Consider the following 18140-nt stretch of genomic DNA (forward strand, 5'->3'; position numbering starts at 1 on the left):
CACCAAGTATTAGGTTGAGTCTATACTTGGTGATGAACTTCAGGAATTTGTTTATTAGTTTGTGGTGGTGTTTGGATCTAGAGCTAATGTGCCTGGGGTTGAGATGTTGATAGACTGAACAAGATGTTGGATAGGATCTGGTACTGTAAGTATGGTTGAAGGTGGAAGGATTTACAGCTGGGGTGATAGTATGGCACTTTGGGACCTGAAATCCCGTGAAGAAACTGGTTTTCATACAAGGTAAGGAGGTATGGTGTGAACAAGAGGGGTAGTAAAGAGGAGTATATCATTATATGTGATTCAGCTAGTGAGTGAAGGAACTGTTTTACCTGGTGATGCAACACCAGAAGATAGAGTGGTGAGGTAAAGGTACTGGAAGGGGGGATGGGAGAATGCCAGATGAAAGCTAATAGGTGCTATTAAATGTAGGTAGTAGAATAGGGGTGGGTGGAATTATCCCAGATGAAAGCAGATAGGATCTAGAAAGTGGGGGAGTGGCTATAGTACTATAAATTTAGAGGTACTGGGGGCGGGAGGGAATTGGGGGCAGGGAGGGGAGCGAAGAGAGCCCAAGCGTAGCGAGGGCAAACGTAGCAGGGCTATTGCAGTTTACAAGGTTTCCTAAGGTGTCCTAAAGCTATAAGGTAAGTATTACAGCTCTAATGTAAGAGTCAATTTACTGCAGTTACAGGGGAAGGAGGCAACCACTCAAGTAGAAACAAAGAGCCCCATGGCTGACCAATATGGTGACCTGCTTAATTACAAAGCACTGTAAGTGAAAGCTTAACAAATGCTTTTTGTGTAACCTACTCTGTTTAAATGTTGAAAACAACTGATTGCAGTCCTGTAGACACCGATTTGTAGGGAACTGTAGAGTTCAGCTAGGAAAAGAGAAAAGCAGAAATTCTAGGATAAGCATGAAGACAACAACAGGCAGTTATTATATAATAATGCATTCAGAAAGGTTTGGTGGGGGGGTAAAGTAGCATACTTATGAACGAACTAAGATTTATAGCTAAGAAACCTAAGCAAGAGAGCAATTCAGAAAATAAACACTTGCCAGATTTTAAAGATATACCAGAAAAACTAAATCAATTATTCACAATTGTACAACTAGAAAATTGCCAGTAAAAGCACTTCAGGTATAGCTAGCCCAAGTTATTCAAGTCATAAAAGCACTTCTTCAATGTGTGTGTGCAATTTAAACAGTAAAAAACACATGCAGCAAGGAGGAGCTCTGATTATACACTTTCTCTAGGTACAGGTTCAGTTTAAACACAAATATTACCACAGAAATTCAGTAAAGTCACTAGCTACTTATAGAGCCTCTGAAAAAAAATAGAGCAGTCTGTGCAGAATCAGAATTTAGCAGCAGGTCATTCAGTTACACAAAAAACAGTAAAAGATCCGTACAATGAAGAAACTTACACAAAGTCACACCAGGTCAGCCAAGGGGGGAAGAGAGAGGGAAATCCTAAGCACCTAGATTTGAAAATGATGCCTGTACTGAATTGTAGCAGTTTAACCTGTTTGAGGAAAGAGGGGGGTGGGGGAAAAGAGAAGGCAGTGGGAGTGGTTACAGTTAATACCCTGATTGACTCAAGACACCACACCAGTCTGTGATTGGCTTTAGGATTGATGACACACTATAAATGGGGTGTATTTTTTATGTTTTTTTCACATTGATAAAGGCTTTGTGTTATATACAAGCCGAAACCGGTCTGTTTGATACACTTTAAATATTTTATTTCCTCCACAGTTTGCTGATCATAAATTTGGTTTACAATAGTGTTTTAGGACCCTGCAGACGCCTTACTTGCAGAGGCTTTCTTTAGGACTGTTAGGTATTACAGAGTACCAGATTCTCACAAACACCAGTACAAAAGTCCTGCTGTAAACCCATAGGTCATTACACAGGGACCAAAAGGAGCTAAGGCTAGTTCTGCAAAGAATCCTATTCCTTCTGACAAGGACTTCAGAGCTCTGGACAGATGGGGTAAAAAAGTATACACCTCTGCAACCTTAGCTATCAGAGCACTCAACTGTCAGTTCCACATGTTAAAATATCAACACCACACTTTGGAACTATTAAAACAAAATATTTCAACCTTTCCTGACTGTGCCAATTCAAAAGAGTTTGCAGATTTACTGCACTGTACTTGTCAAGTGGTGAAACACTCATTACACTCGGGATATGACACCCTAGAAGCCTCAAGCAGGGCAGCAGTGTCGGGATCTGTCATTAGGAGACATGCATGGTTGAAGAAACAACCTCTCCTTGATCATGTCAAATCTAAATTACTTGATGCACCCTTGGATAATGACCGCTTATTTGGAGTAAAAGCAGAAGAGATGCTTAAAAATGGAAGACAAAGCAAAATCTATGAAAACAGTAAAAGATTTCCTTCAGGTACAACCTCCTAGGCTCAGTATGAATTTTCCCTCAAAACACTGGTCCTTTCCTGCACCTAGCAAACTGAGGCAAGTTGAGCTGCTGGGACAGACCACACAGACTCCTGTCCCAGGGACAGCAGAGAACCAAACAGTGGACCACTTCCACTCCAAAAGCAGGGAGTTCTAAGCCATCCGTATATGGCAAAAACTCTCAATGACTCCCTCTCCCCCCGCCCTCTTTTCACTCACCAAAAACTAGGAGGAAGGCTCTCCCTCTGCAAAGAACATTGGCTTTCTGTAACAAAGGACCAGTGGGTCTTAAAGATCATTTTTCAGGGATACAAATTCTCCTACAACAAACTCCCAATTCCAAAAGGGTACCCAGACGTACCTCCAAATCAGTAGGCAGAGGCATTGCAACAAGTCCAAACCCTCATATCCCAAGGGGCAGTAGAACCTGTCCCCTCAGTTCAAACAGGCAAAGGCTTTTATTCCAGACTATTCCTTGTTCCCAGAAAAGTGGGCTCTTGACACCCCATCCTGGTTCTATCCATTCTGAGCACCTTCCTGGTGGTCCGTAAATTCAAAAGGCTAACTTTTTAGCAGCTGCTGCCTATGCTGACAAAAAATGCCTGGTTAATTACCCTAGATCTAAAAGATGCCTACCTCCACATTCCCATAAGCGAATCCTGCAGGAAATTTGTTTGCTTCAGAGCAGGCTCACAACACTTTCAGTTCTCTGTGCTACCATTTGGCTTATCTACTGCTCCCAGGATATTCTCCAAATGCTTAGCCCTGGCCATAGCCTTTTGCAGACAGAAAAATATACACATTTACTACCCTTATCTGGATGACTGCCTCATTCAGGCAGATTGCAAAGAAAAGCTCCTCAGGGGCCTCCTCTTTGTCAAAACCCTGCTAACTTCCTTAGGGTACACCATCAACAAGAAGAAATCAAAGCAAACACCCTCCAGGAAGATCAGTTTCTTGAGACCACTGCTGGACACAGCATCCCAAATGGCCTTCCTATCCCCAGAAAAGCAGAGCTTCCTACCATTCTGTTTTACCCAGCTGGCTTCTAGAAGTCACCTCACTGCAAGGAAGCTCCTTCAAGCCCTGAGGTACATGGCATCTTGCATCCTTCTAATTCCTCTGGCCAGGCTACACATGAGAAAACTTCAGTGGTACCTAAAGAACCTTTGGTGTTAGCACTTTCAACCTCTAGAGACCTCTCTCCCACTGATCTCCTGTATAAAGGTCGAGTTTCTCTGTTGGGCAGGGGCCTATGCCCAGAACAAGGATCTTTCTTTCACCCTCCGCCCAACCGAGCAGACCATTACCACTGACGCCTCAGGCATAGCTTGGGGTGCTCACCTAGAAGGCAGGTGCACACAAGGTCGTTGAGATGCCCAGCACCTTTCCTTGCACATCAACCAGAAGGAAATGATGCCAGTACAAAAGGCCCTGACGTCTTTCAAACCCCATCTCAAGCCAGGGGTTCTCCTTATCAAAACAGACAACACCACAGTAATGTGGTACATCAACAAACAAGGGGGGACCCAATCTTACCCTTTGTGCTGGCTAGCCATGAACCTCTGTCTGACAGCCTCTTCCATGGGATTACACTTAATAGCCCAATACCTACCAGGGATCAACAACACCCTGGCAGACCACTTAAACAGAAACTTACTGGACCCCCACGAATGGCAGCTCCACAGAGAAATCTTTTTACAAATCACTCAGGCGTGGGGGACTCCATAGGTGGATCTCTTTGCTTCGAGCCTCAACCATCAGCTGAAAAAAGTCTGTACCAGGGAGTATCACCAGCTAGCGTGGAAGGGTGGATGCCTTGACCTTCCCCTGGAACACCCTCTTTGTGTACGCTTTCCCTCATCTCCCTCTTATTCCCAGGTTACTGATCAGAATAAGGGAGGAGAGACCAAAGGCCATCCTCATTGTTCCAGATTGGCCCAGACAACATTTGTACCCCTTACTGTGCAGCCTGACCTTACAGCCTTCCAGGCAACTTCCCCTGATCTCAGACGTCTTAACTCAGCTGGGGGAAGGGGAATGCTGCACCCACACTTGCAGACTCTCAAGCTATCAGCATGGCTAATACTCTAAAGGCAAACAAGGGGCCCCTGTTAACCAAACAGGTCCTAGACATTATCACAAAGGCCAGAAGGCCCAGCACCAGAAAATCTTACGCAGGAAAATGGAAAAGATTCTGCTCTTGGAGTCAGTCCAAAGGGGGCAATACTTCACAACTTTCCATCCCTCTTAGCCTGGCCTACCTAGTGGAGCTACTTAATAGTTGCCTCTCCTTCTCCTCTATTAAAATCCACGCCTCAGCCATATCAGCTCATGTTGATACAGATCAGCTCCTGTTCTCCCATCCTTTGATTAAACAGTTCTTCTGAGGGGCTTCTCATATCAGACCTCCTAGAAGGCCACCCACTCCAGCCTGGGATCTGAATTATGTTTTGGAAAAACTAACTTTTGCCACTCTTCAAACCTGCTGCTTCAGCAGAACTAATATACCTCTCCTGGAAGACTGCTTTTTTCCTAGCTATCACCTTAGCCAGAATGGTTTCAGAACTTCAGGCACTGATGGCCATTGAGCCCTTCATCATCTTCCATGCAGACAGGGTCTCCCTGAGGGCTAATCCCTCCTTTATGCCCAAGGTGGTATCAAATGTAGCTCTCAACCAGGCCATACATGTACCCACCTTCTTTCCTAACCCTCAAAACAAGGGGGAAAGAATTCTGCACTCACTAGACGTGCACAGACAGCTCAGATACTATCTGGACCATACTAAATCCTTCAGGAAAACAGACCAACTACTTGTCAGCTTTGCCCCAGGGGCAGAGGGGAAACCCATTTCCAAACAAACCATTTCAAAATGAATATCACACTGTATCCATTTCTGCTACAGATTGCATGGGAACCCTCCCCCCAAGTCTGTTCGAACCCATTCCACTAGGACAGCCTCCACCTCCACAGCATTCCTTAGAGGAGTTCCCACCAGGGACATCCTGGAAGCTGCCACCTGGACTTCTGTCCATACCTTTACCAAGCATTACCACTTACCTCTGTTTTCTAAGGCTAGGGCAGGGTTTGCCTCTGCCGTTCTGCAGGGCATGCTGACCCATTCCTGGGTCTCTTACTAATCCTACCACCCCTCTCCTCAGCTTTGGGAATTCTCCCACAGTTGATGACTGCAACAGTGATACACGAAGAACATAGTACAGATGTTCATCATGTTTCACTGTTGCAGTCATTACTCTTGGTTTATCCTGCTGGCAGGCTACCCGTAGTCAGCCCGAATTCCAAAGTCTAGGTCCTGCGTCGGTTGCTGTCGCCTCCTCCCTGACGTCAGTGCGCCAGAGGTATAAAAGATACAGCCGACACCATTTTCTTCAGTCTTTCTTCCCGCGCGGTGCCCGAAGCAAAAGCAGTTCGCAAGTGCCGGTCGGCCAACTCCTGAGATTTTCACAGACGAATTTCAGATCCAAAGTCTTCATTAAAGCAAAGTACCCCGTTAGGGAAACTTTTTTCTTGCTCCAGACCGATGTACAGTTTTGTACACTTACTATAAATGTAGATGTTCGAGTGTATTTACTTTTGCAGTCCTGGTTTCCTGCCCTCCTTCCCCCCTTGTATCTTCTTTATTTAGGGAGACATAAGTTTATAACAGTGGCTTTTAGCCACCAGGATCACCTTTCCATATTTACTTGGGCCTCTGACTGGTTAGGGCAAGAAAAACTGATGTAATGGCATCGGCTGCCTTCCTTTATAGCACTGATGCCCTGACGTCAGGCAGCAAGCGACAGCAGCCGACGCAGAAAAACATTGACAATGGTATTCGGGCCGGCCAATGGCTACCACAGTAGGTATAACCCACAGGTGATGACTGCAACAGTGAATACACTCAAAACACCTACATTTATGGTAAGTGTACACAACTGTAATTACTAGCAGGATAGATTTTAGATTTGGTTACTTATATCTTGGATTAGTTCGGGACGAGATGTCCTGACTGAATTCACTGTTACAGTATTCTTGACTTCAGGTTTTCGTCTACTAACTTCTAGCTGTGGTATCAAAGCTTTACCTTCCTGTGGGCATACATCTGATGTGTGACCTCAGATTGTATGTGTTAGACATATATTTGGACGTATACATGAGTTCCTTAGACTGTCTCACTGCCAGCCTGAACACAATCATGCAGCCGTTGGACTGATCTACTTTAGGTCATCAGCACTGTTGCTTCCCTTGTTCGTTTTTTAGATAAGTGCCCTGTTGGGGAACCTTCCTTTTTTTGTACTTTGGATCATGTTTAAAAACTTTTGCTAAATATCAGCTAGGAGGGGTAAGTGTGAGTGTGGTAGGCAGATTCCATACAAGGACTTGGACACTAAGTGCCGATTTTAGTTTAGGTCTGGAAAGTGACTACAAATCCTGCTTTGTCTTCCAGTTGTTTGTTCCAGAAATCCTTAGGTCGAGGCTTTCCTTGAGATACAGAGTCTAAAATGCGTGGCCCAAGTAAAGATGGAGGAATTCCCAGCACCCATTGTCACCCTTCTTACAAAAAAGGAGCTCAGGAGACCCCGAGATGATTCGTATTCTAGTATTTCTGAGTCAGACATACCCACCGAGTTTGCAGAATCTGTGGTACAGCAGATATCCTCTCATGTGCCCACTACCAAGACCCAGGAGGAGGCAGTTATGGCTCCTGAAACCTTATAGAGTGTGGATACCTCGAAAGAACCATGCTCAGTCATTTTTGGGGTCCACAGAGCCCTTAAAATCCTAGTCTGAGAAGAGTTTCCAGGTATTCTGATTGAAGTATGCCAGGGGTCTGAACCTCCAAGTCTTGCTCAGACGAACATCATCCTAAAAAGAAAAAACAGAAAACTAGTTATGTGACCTCCCTTACAGATTCTAAGGAAAAAAAAGTGTATTGACTTTTCCAAGGGCTTATTTAAAGCTGTCATGGCCCTGAATAGGAGACCAGTTGGCATAATGGTTAAGGTGTTCGCCTCCCATGCACAAGGTACAAGGTTCAATCCTGACCTCTCGCCAATGCCTGTTTGGAGTTTGCATTCTCCCCCTGTTTCTCTCTGGGGATCCTTCCACTTCTGAAAAGCATGCCAAGGGTTTCTATCTCAAACTTAGAAATAAATGGAACTGTGGGTAACAACACAGACTCTACGTGGTGCCTTATAGGAGAAAGAGTTGTATAGACTAACTGTTTTGGGCATCTACTGTGGTGCACAGTATCTTCAAGATAGGAAAACACAAATCACGGATTGTAAGCCATGGCAGGGCTAGCCACTCAGCAGTATAAAATGTGGCTCTTGGTGATTCAGTCATGTTAACCGATGTCACAAAATGAGCATGGGTATTTGCCTGGGATAAGTGGATTGACAACCCGACCTACTCTGACCTACGTCAGGGATCCATGCTGATTGTGGGAGGGGTGTACATACTGTGATTGGCCAGTGTGTGCTTGTCATAAAGCTCAGCCCCCATGAGCTAGTAAGCAACTGGCCAGCTGGTGTCCAGTTGCTCAGCCTGGGTTACCTGGAAGAGCTCTGTTGAGAGAAAGCTGGACGTAAAACCAAACATGAAGTGAGAATTGCTACACTCAGTGTAGGTTCACTGACATGATGCAGTTTGGAAGTGTATGACAGGCTGGTCAGGATCCAAGATGGAAGAGTAGTGCAGCAAAGCCACTTGGCTTGGATCCAGATTGTACCAGTCAGGAGGAGGGCAGTTTAGAAATGGTGTGCGAATTGTGGTGAGTAAGAGAGAGAGGCTTCAGAAGGCATTGAGGGATGTCATCAGAATTAGTGACTTAGACTCATGGCAATCAGACTGTAGTGTAAAGATAGAGCAGTGTTCATAATCTCAGACTATGCCCCACACCAGGGTTGTGATAGTGAGAAAAAAGTGTGCATTCAGACAGCAGTTGCAGGACCTACTAGATAAAGCAGGACAAGTTGAGTTGATAATGGATGACTTGAATGCACATATCGGGACAGACAAAACAGGGTATGAGGACTGTCTGGGTCCACATGGGTGGGGCAGCAGAAATAAAGAGGCCATTCTAGAGTTCTCTCTGCCAGATGGCTTGATAGTAGACAACACATAGTTCAGAAAGAGAGACAGTCACAAGATCACATACAAGAGTGACCAGCATGTAACTCAGGTAGACTTCCTCCTAGTATGGAAAGGGCACTGGGGTATAATGAATGATTGCAAAGTCATCCCCAGTGAAACAGTTGGTCTGCAGCATAAACCACTGGTTGCCACAGTCAGCTGCAAGCAGTGGTCAGAGAAGGCTCTAATGTCAACATTGACCAGGCTGAAAACCTGGAAGCTGCCTGGAGAGAAAGTACAACAGTTCAAGGAATTACTCAGGGCTCTAGCACTGTAAGAGGAGGAGGAAATAGGTGCTGGTAAAACAGCATATGTGAGGACTGCAGAGTAGATATGTGGCCATGCCAGGTGTGGAAATAAGTGGTGAAATGCAGAAGTCCAAGAAGTCATCAAAAGAAAGAAGGAGTGCAGAAAAAAGTTGGAGATAGAAAAGATGGACCAGGCTAGGAAGGACTACAGGGTGGCTAACAAAGAAACTAAGAAAGGGGTTGCAAAAGAACAGGGTATCAGAGGCACTCTACCAGCTTCTGGAAAGTGACTCAGTAGGTGGCACAAAGAAACTGTATCAGGTTACAAGGCAAAGACAGAAAGGTAACAAAGATAGTCAGATACCCTTCATAAGGGATGCCAGCAACAGCCTGCTCACCGGTCCACAGGACACCAAAGGCAGATGGAGGGAGTACGTCCAGTAGCTTCTGAATGAAGAAAACCTCACAGAAGCTGCACTGCCCCACATACAGTCTACTGTGAGAGAAGAAGAGGAGCCCACCCTAGAAAAAGTAAGAATAACGCTTAGGAAAATAAAGTTAGAAAAAGCAGTAGGCTCTGATGAAGTTACAGCAGATATGATAAAAGATGATGGGTGAGCTAGGGGGAAAATGGCTCCTGAGTGTACTCGCATCAGTATGGAGAGAAAGGCGTGTCCGAGATGACTGGAGAATAAGCATACTTATGCCAGTTTACAAGAACAAAGGGGACATCCACAACTGTGGGCAGTACAGAGGCATCAAACTCTTATCACATTGCTTGAAAGTTCTGGAGAGGGTTATTGATAAATTGATTCACAGAGCAGTAGAAAGTAAAATGGGAGATGAGCAGTTTCTGACTCAAGTTAGGATGCAGTACAACTGACCCTATGTTTGCAGTAAAACAGATAGTTGATAAGAAGCTAGAGATGAGGAAAGAGTGCAACTGGGCATTCCTAGACTTGGAGAAAACATATGACAAGGTCCTAAGAAAGCTGATTTGGACAGTACTACAGTGGTGTGAAGTGCTAGAAACATTAGTAGAATTAGTGCAGGCTATGTACAAGGACCTAATGACTCAAGTATGAACAGTGTGCAGTCTCACAGAGGGATTCCCAGTGGGAGTGGTTGCGCACCAAAGTTTAGCTCTGAGCCCACTGCTGTTCATGCTGGTGATGGACTACATCAGCAAACAGGATGGAGGGGACAGATCAACCACAGAGTTGCTGTATGCAGACAGTGTGGCATTAGAGGCAGACTCTGCGCAAGAACTGCAGCAAAGGATAGGGGAATGGAATGCAAAACTGAAGGCAGATGGGATGAAACTAAGTACAGATAAGACAGTGGTAATGGCAGCAAATTGGGGAAGTCAGAAGAAGATGAGAGTTGAGATAGAAGGGAACAAAGTGGAACAGGTTAATAGCTTCAAGTGTCTGGGAGGGATGGTTGAGGAGAAGGGAAGTTTGAATGAATAGGTCAAAGCTAGAATCAGAGGGGCTGCAGCCAACTGGCACAGAGTGTCAGGTGTTGTGTGTGACAGAAGAATGCCAAAGAAACTGAAAAGTAAGGTGAACAAAACAGTGGTGCAACCAGTTCTACTGTATGGTACAGAAACCTGTCAGTAAAGGCAAAGCAGATGACGAAGCTAGAGATGATGTAAATGACGTGCCTGAGAAGGATGGTAGGATACACACTGTGGGGCAGACAAAGAAATGAGGACATAAGAGCAAAAGCCAAAGTAGCTCCAGTTGCAGAATTGATGAAGGACAACAGATTACGGTCGTTTGGACACATGCTGAAAAGCAGAAGAGAATCTGGTGAAGAAGATTTGGGACAGACAGGAAGAATGTAAGAGGAAACGAGGGGGTCCAGCAAAGAGGTGGGTAGATTGCTTGAGAGAAGACCTGTGACAGTCAGGCATGAGTGTCGAAGAAGGTAGGAGTGTGGCATTGAATTGAGAAAGATGGCAACAGTTAACACAACACTCCAACCCCATGTAGAAAATGGAAAAAAAGGGGGGTTGATGATGATGGCCCTGAATTCTCCTTATTTTGTAACCCAGCTCCCTCAGGCCTCACAGGTACATACTCAAGATTCTTCTTCCTCTCAGGAGGAATAAGATGTAGACTCTGATTATTCTCTGGATTACTCCTCACAAATGCATTGTACAAATTCAGCCTCTTTCGGATGAAGGGGACTCACTTTCTCCAGATTCTCCTGTTGAAGAGGCCTCTTTTGTTGAAACTATTCAAAACATGATGAGGCAGTTTGAATGGCAATCAAAGCAGATCTCTGATGTACAGAAGAGAGATTGTAGCCTTCTGGAAATGGGCACAACAGCTCCTTCTCCAGTCCTAGAGGCATATCAGGATGCCTTCTATTCTATCTTCAGCTATTGAGTCTGAACCACCAGCACCTAAAAGACCAGACAGGTTCTTTAAGATACTTGATGACTTTAAATACCTGTATAAGAATTCTGTGACTGACCCTGCTGCAGTGTGTTTTTCTTGAACAAGTCATCTAAACTGCTTCCCAGTGCTTATGTCATTCCCACTGACAAGGTTAGTAGGGCTGTGGATAGGTGGGAAAAGAAGATCTACACATCACCTAATAGCTGTCAGAGCTATTAACTACCAGACCCAAATTACCAAGTATTTGCTTTATAAATTACAGTCGAGCAAATGTTTGTCAGACCTACAGTCAGTGGATTTAACTTAGCAAATGTAGACTTTACTGTGTCAGGCTACACAAATAGTCAGACACAGCATAAAATGCAGTTATGATGCTGTGGAAGCCTCCTCCAGGCTGCTGTCACGACTCTGTCATCAGACAGTATACGTGGCTATGCAGTCAGCCCATCTCTGCGGGCTTCAAGTGTTAAAATACTAGATTCAGCCTTAGATAAAGATCTCTTGTTTGGTTCACAGGCTGGCAAGTCTCTAAAAAGCCATAAAAGAGCAACGCAAGATTATGAAAGACTGTAGACAAGTTGTACTTTCCACATTCCTTAGATACCATAGAAATTAACCAGCCAAGTCTACTTTTTTTGTTGAGGGACCCTAGGTCCACTCACAAAGAGAAACACAAAGAAAAAGATTTCCAGACAGACCACAAAAGGAATCTCCTTTGAGGAGGCTTCCCTTTGGAAGCAGAAATCTTAAACTACCTTCCCAACTCTCTCTCCCCTCTACTCAGCCCCTGTACTCCTTTGTCCAAAACACTTTTTCAGTGTCACTCCTTTCGGGGAATGGTAACTACAGACAAATGGACTCTGACTGTCATCATAGAAGGGTATGCCGTGACTTGGGAAAGAATTACATCCCTAAAGAGCATACCTTTTCCATCTGTCAACCAGCTTCCATTGCTCGACCTTCTTATTCAGGACTTAGTAACTGATCAGGACACCATAGAAAGAGTGCCAATGTTCTTCATTAGAAAAAGTTTCTATTCCAGAATCTTTCTGGTAGCAAAGAAAGGAGGACAGTGGAGATGCATTCTGGATCTCTCTCTTGTAAACGTTTTCCCCTGAAACTCCCTTCTTTCAAAATGCTCTCCCTCTCCACTGTTCTGCATTTTAGCCTTCCTCATGGCTTCCTGGTATCTCTAGACCTAAAAGGATGCATATGTTCACATTCTCATTGTACTATCTTGCAGAAAATACCTCATATCCTTTTCTGACTCTTCACATTTTCAATTTACTGCTTTGCCCTTTGGTCTTTCTGCAGCACCAAGAGATTTTGCAAAGTGAATAGCTGCAGTAGTGGCTTACCCTCAGGAAATTCAGATGTTCCCTTACTTGGATGACTTTCTGATCCAAGCTGTCTTTGTGGATATCATCCTTACTCATGTACATTACACAGTAAATCTCTTGACAATACTGGCAACCAGTAGTTTCAAAAAGATCCCATCTCACACCCACTCAGGATCTAGTTTTTCTGGGTTGCAGACCAGACATACAGATAATACATGCCTTTCATTCTCTGGAAAAAATCACAGTCTGGTCAGCTACTTCCAACACCTCTCCTCAGTGTCACTACATAGCAAGGGCGATCTTCAGGGCTTTGGGTTTCATGGCAGCTACCATCTCAATGCTTCCTCTGACCAGACTACACATGAAGAAAAATTCAGTGATACCTGAAGTCTGTGTGGTCTCTATATTTTCATCCCTGGATACCCTGATCTCTGTCCTACATCCTTGCTTCAAAAAGGAGCTGCTCTGGTGGGAGAAACAGATTACGTTCAACCCGGGTCTTCCTTCCATCCCAGCCAGGTTCTTCACACTGATTCCTCAGACAGGGCATGGGAGATTTGACAGGATCTCACCGAGTGCAGGAGAAATTGTGCTCTTATGTCCTGAAGGAGCACATATTTTCTACTATATATGGAAATCAGACACACTCTTGGTGTACCCTGACACACCATAGTTATGAGGTATGTAAACAAATGGGGGTACAAAGTGTTATCCTCTTTGCAAGCTAGCACAGGAGACATGGCATGTAGCCAGAAATGAACATGACTTTGACAGCCACATCCATTCCCTCCCAAGATAATGTGCTGGTGGACTCCTTAAGCAGGTCCCTGGAGGACCCTCACTAATGGACCGTGAACAGAAAGGTCTTTAAAACAGTCAGGCACCATTTTGTTATACATAATGTATTTTACAGTATAAGTAATGCAGTTTTCATTCCCACTTTGGCGTTCTTTGTTGTAATAATTTTGGGAATATCTCTAATTTTTTAAAAAAATGGTTTTAATTGTTTAATTGGTATGGCTGTTTAAAAGTACTTAAGCTGTAACAATATGTGGTTTTATTTGTCTGATGAAGTTGGTGGATTTCACCGATGAAAGCGCTCACACTCTATTTGTAATAAAAACAGTGTTGCTGTGGTCCCGCTGCTGCCATTTTTGTGTTAACTATTACAGTCTGGTTTGGCTTACTCTTCCATTAAAGCCCATCTGTCTGCCATCAGTGCCTACTTGGCTTTTGACCCTCCTGTTATATCCAGGGTTGAGATCAAACTTTTCTTGAGGTGAGCCTTATGTCTTAAACTGCCAAGAAAACCTGTTTCTGCTTCCTGGGATCTCAAGATGGAAAAAATTACATTGCCCCATTCGAGCCAGCATCATCTTCCACTCTACAATTCTGCACCTGGAAAACTATCCTTCTGTTGGCTCTTACCTCTGCACATAGAGTGTCTGAACTTCAGGTACTTATGGCTGTTCCATTTTTTCTCATTTTCCACTGGGACAGGATGACTCTTTGGGCCCAGCATTCTTTCATGCCTAAGGTAGTGAATGAACTATCCCTCAGTCTGTCTATTAACCTGTCTTCTTTTTTCCCAATCCCCTGGATGGGGATGAAAGAAACCTACACTCTAGACATTCACAGGCAGCTGAGGCTTTACTTGGACAAAACAAAACTATCAGAAAAACTGACCAACAATTTGTTGCCTTCATGGATTTCAAGCTGAGCCAGCCAGTCTCAAAGCAAACTACTGCACTGTGTATATTGAAGGCAATCTCTTTCTGCCAAAAAACATTATGGTAAATCTTTTCCTTCCTGCACAAAAGCACACAGTGCTCAGGCAGTGTCCTCTTCGGTGCTTTCCACAAAGGTGTTTATGCCAAGTCCTTCCTGGAAGCTACCGCCTGGTCCTCTGTGCTCACCTTCACCAAACACTACAAGCGTAATGCTTTTTTCCAGATCCAGAGCTGCCTTTGCTAAGTCTTTCCTTTCTGAGCTCCTTGACAGCTCATCTCTCCATTAGTGAACCATCCTTTCTCTACTTCCTTTAGCTCTGGGAATCACCCATATGTTAAGAATACTTCAACAGTGAATTCAGTCAGGACATGTCATAGTTGTGTAAAAACTTACCATAAGGGTAGATGTCTTACTGATAACTGTTGCTGTATTCCTTCCCTTCTTCTCTTCCTTTGTTACAGTGTTACTCTTTCCCTCAGTTGTAACATATCACCTAATTCCTGTTACTGGGGGAGTTTACTTATCTGTTTAAACTACACCTCTCCTAGCTGACTATTCTTTTCTCTCGGTAGTCTTCACTCCGCTGATTTGGAGATAGTCCAAGGAACTCGTGTACATTCACCTATATACCCTGATGCATATGAGCTGTGGTCACGTGTCAGACATATGTGAGGAAGGTAAAACTTTGGTACCTCAGCCAGACATCGGCAGATGAAATCCCATATGTTAATAATACTGCAACAGTGATAAGTACATCTATTATTATAGAAAGTTGTTACACAACTGTACTTTCCCCATTTTTGGTTAGGGACAGAAAAGTCCTTGTTAGTCTGTCTGTGTATATAGCTCCCTCCAAAAAGGGCTTAGCCTATATGGAGCCAGGGTGACAGTGTGGAAGGGGATGAAAGTTTTTGGAAGCAGGCTGGTTGCCATATCCTTGGCAGGATATAACCCTATGGGCTACTACAGCACTGAAGAATTCATACATCTGCTATTATATGTGTAAGTGCAGCTTGCATAATTGTACTATAATTCACAGCTTTTGCATGGTACTAGACTAAGTATTATTTGAGAAAGAAGCCTGCACCTAGATCATTGTTGAAAAAATTCAGATAGCTTAGTTCTTAAACTGTAAATAGCAGTGTAGCTAAGGTAGTGTTGAGCCAGCTTGAGGTTTTTATGGACTGTAGTGTTTAATAGCTTATTAAAAAAATCAGGTGCACCACAAGCTTGTGTAGCAGTGTGGTGCTTAATTCTATGGATAGTACACCTCTTTTATTTGCATAAGAAATTACAATACAGCAATTTTTGTCCTCCGTTTCTCATCTTAGGTACTGTTGCTGAAAAGCAAGAGGTCAAGAAGAAGAAAATAGAGAAAGGCTCCCCTGGAACTGCTCAGTCCCCTCCAGCCAACAAACCGTCCATAGATCAGATACGGCAGAGTGTCAGACAGTCTTTAAAAGAAACTCTTGAGAAAAGGTAAAGTCCAATGGTGCATGATATTTCTTTTCATTTTGTGAAATAGTTGCAACCATTTTTACTAACTTGAACTGTTCTTCAGAATTGCAGAGACCAATATGAGCCTTCCAGAAGACAGACCAGGAAAAGTTGCAGGAAAAATAGAAAAAGAGTTGTTCACTTTCTTCAGGGACACAGATTTGAAGTACAAAAACAAGTACAGAAGTCTATCGTTTAATTTGAAAGATCCTAAGAACAAGGTATGTTAATCAGGCTTTCTAAAGTGGCCCTGAACATTTCAATTCATTGCCAGTGTAGAAGAAATGTTGGCATGAAGGAACATCATTGTTAAGCATAACTAATGATCTGATGTTATCCCTGACATTATTCCTCACAGTAGGGTCTTGGATCCGACATCAGATCCAAGTTGGCAACTTTAGCTTAGACAGATCCATGGCTGAAGCTCCTCCCTCCCCCATAATTCTCTGCTGCTGTTTAATCCTAAGATCTTGTTTGCTGCGCACTGCTGTGGACGTGATAAATTGGCAGTCGCTGAGCTAAGTGATTTTTCTAACGTCTCTAACCTTTTTCTGCTGGAATTAGCTTAGTTTTAGTCTGACTGGGTTATTTTCACTGTTTGGTAGTGCTCGAGTTAGTTACCCCCCCCCCCCCCTTAGATTTCCTAATTTTTTTCTGGTTGTCAGTTAAGCATTTGGTGCCCTTTTTTCCCCTTTGCCGGTTTAGTCACTAATTTTTTTTCCCAGTGTTTTTTTCGTTTCTTTAGCATGTCTGAGAAACCACTGGGATTTAAGAAATACTCCTCGTGAGGTCAGAAGATGCCCAATTCCTACTGGCATGAGGACTGCTTGTATTGCTTAGAGGCTCCCCACCTGGAGGTTGAATGTAACGTTTCTGCCACATTCAACCCTAGGGCCTTGGAGCGGTGAAATAAGCTTTTGCTTAAAGGAATGGTTCAGGGGAGCCCTTATGTCTCCCCTGCCAAGGCTTCCCCTTCCGATTCCAAGTGCAAGGGAAACCTAGGCTGTCAGATCCGATGTCTTCAGATCTGACCCCAGCCCAGGCTGTCTTGGATCCGTGATCCTCTCATCCCAGACTTTATAGACTCTTCTGCCAGATCCAGGGCCTCCTCAGATCGAGCCCCTCTGATCCGGTCAAGGCCAAACCCGTCTTGGATCTGACCGCTCCCCTCCTCTTGGCCTTCGGATCCAACAGTCTTGTCGGGTCCACCATAATTATAGAGGATTCAGCTTCGCCGGGGTTCTCCAGGTATTTGTTTCATTCGGCTCCGAGGTCATGAAGCCAAACTCCTGAGCGTAAGTGCAGGTCTGCAGATTTCAGGATCAGATCCAAGGCCAAGTCTACCCACTCTTTTAGAAAACAAGCAGAGCTAGGCAGGGTTACCACCTGTCCCACTTTGCGAGGGACTGTCCCTTTTTGGGCAGCTGCATACTGCAAAAAAATTGGAAAAATGGCAAATGTCCTGAGATTTTAGGACAAACGTATTTCCTATATTTTATGTAATAGTTGCATAAAACAGTTATTCTGTGTCTGAAACACCTCAATGTTTTAAGAAACAGAATAACCAACAAAAATGCTACAAGAATAAGTTTTTATTTAGGCAAAAAAAGTGAAGTTTTGTCCTTTGTACTGGCCGTGGGTATGTTTTGCCCAGCAAAATCAGACGTTTGTACCAAAAATGTCCCACTTTGGGCATTTGAAAGGGTGGCAACCCTAGAGCTAGGCCACCACAGAGAAACATTTATGAACTAATAAAACAATAAAAACAGCACAGGCATAGAAACAGGGATATGTTATTTCAACTCATTCTGCATTACTGCCAGTACTCCTCCCGTTTAAAGCAAAGAGCAGCCAATTAAAATTCATCCAGGAAGTCTCCTCCCTTTCATCAAATATTGCATTACTGCCGGTGCTCCTCCCCTTTGAAGCTAAAAGCAGCCAATTAAAATTTAAATTTTATCTAGGAAGTCTCCCCCCTTTCAACAGTGGCCACAAGGGAATCATTCCATTCAGTTCAGGGAGCTAGTCGGCTGGTTGCTCTTTGGTTTAAAGGGGAGGAGTACTGGTAGTAATGCAAGATCTGATGAAGGCTCTATGAGTTGAAAGTGCTTGTCTGAAAGTGCTTGTCCCTGGTTTATGCCTGTGCTGTTTTTATGCTGTTTTATTGTTTATTTAGTTAATAAATGTTTCTCCGTGGTGGCCTAGCTCTGCTTGTTTTCTAAATATTTTTGTTTGGTTGAGCAGCCTTTAGCGGTCTGATGTTTATATATTTCTACAAGTCTACCCACTCTTCCACTTCCTGCAGATCTTCCAGGAGTTTGTTGCCATCGGATATGGACAGAATGATGAGGAGCTT

At 43.9% G+C, this 18140-nt stretch overlaps 1 protein-coding gene across 3 annotated transcripts in view; it reads left to right on the top strand.

Moving 5' to 3' along the window:
- The window catches only part of PHF3 (PHD finger protein 3), a 2404159-nt gene that overhangs the window by 1219749 nt on the left and 1166270 nt on the right, over positions 1-18140 (top strand). For all 3 annotated transcript variants that reach the window (XM_044063854.1, XM_044063855.1, XM_044063856.1), the window contains 2 exons: positions 15619-15766; positions 15849-16005. In XM_044063854.1, coding sequence (XP_043919789.1) covers positions 15619-15766; positions 15849-16005 — 305 coding nt within the window. The remainder of the gene's footprint in view (positions 1-15618; positions 15767-15848; positions 16006-18140) is intronic.

Source organism: Protopterus annectens, chromosome 2.part2, assembly GCF_019279795.1.
Source record: "Protopterus annectens isolate FY-2018-M chromosome 2.part2, PAN1.0, whole genome shotgun sequence".
NCBI lineage: Eukaryota > Metazoa > Chordata > Ceratodontiformes > Protopteridae > Protopterus > Protopterus annectens.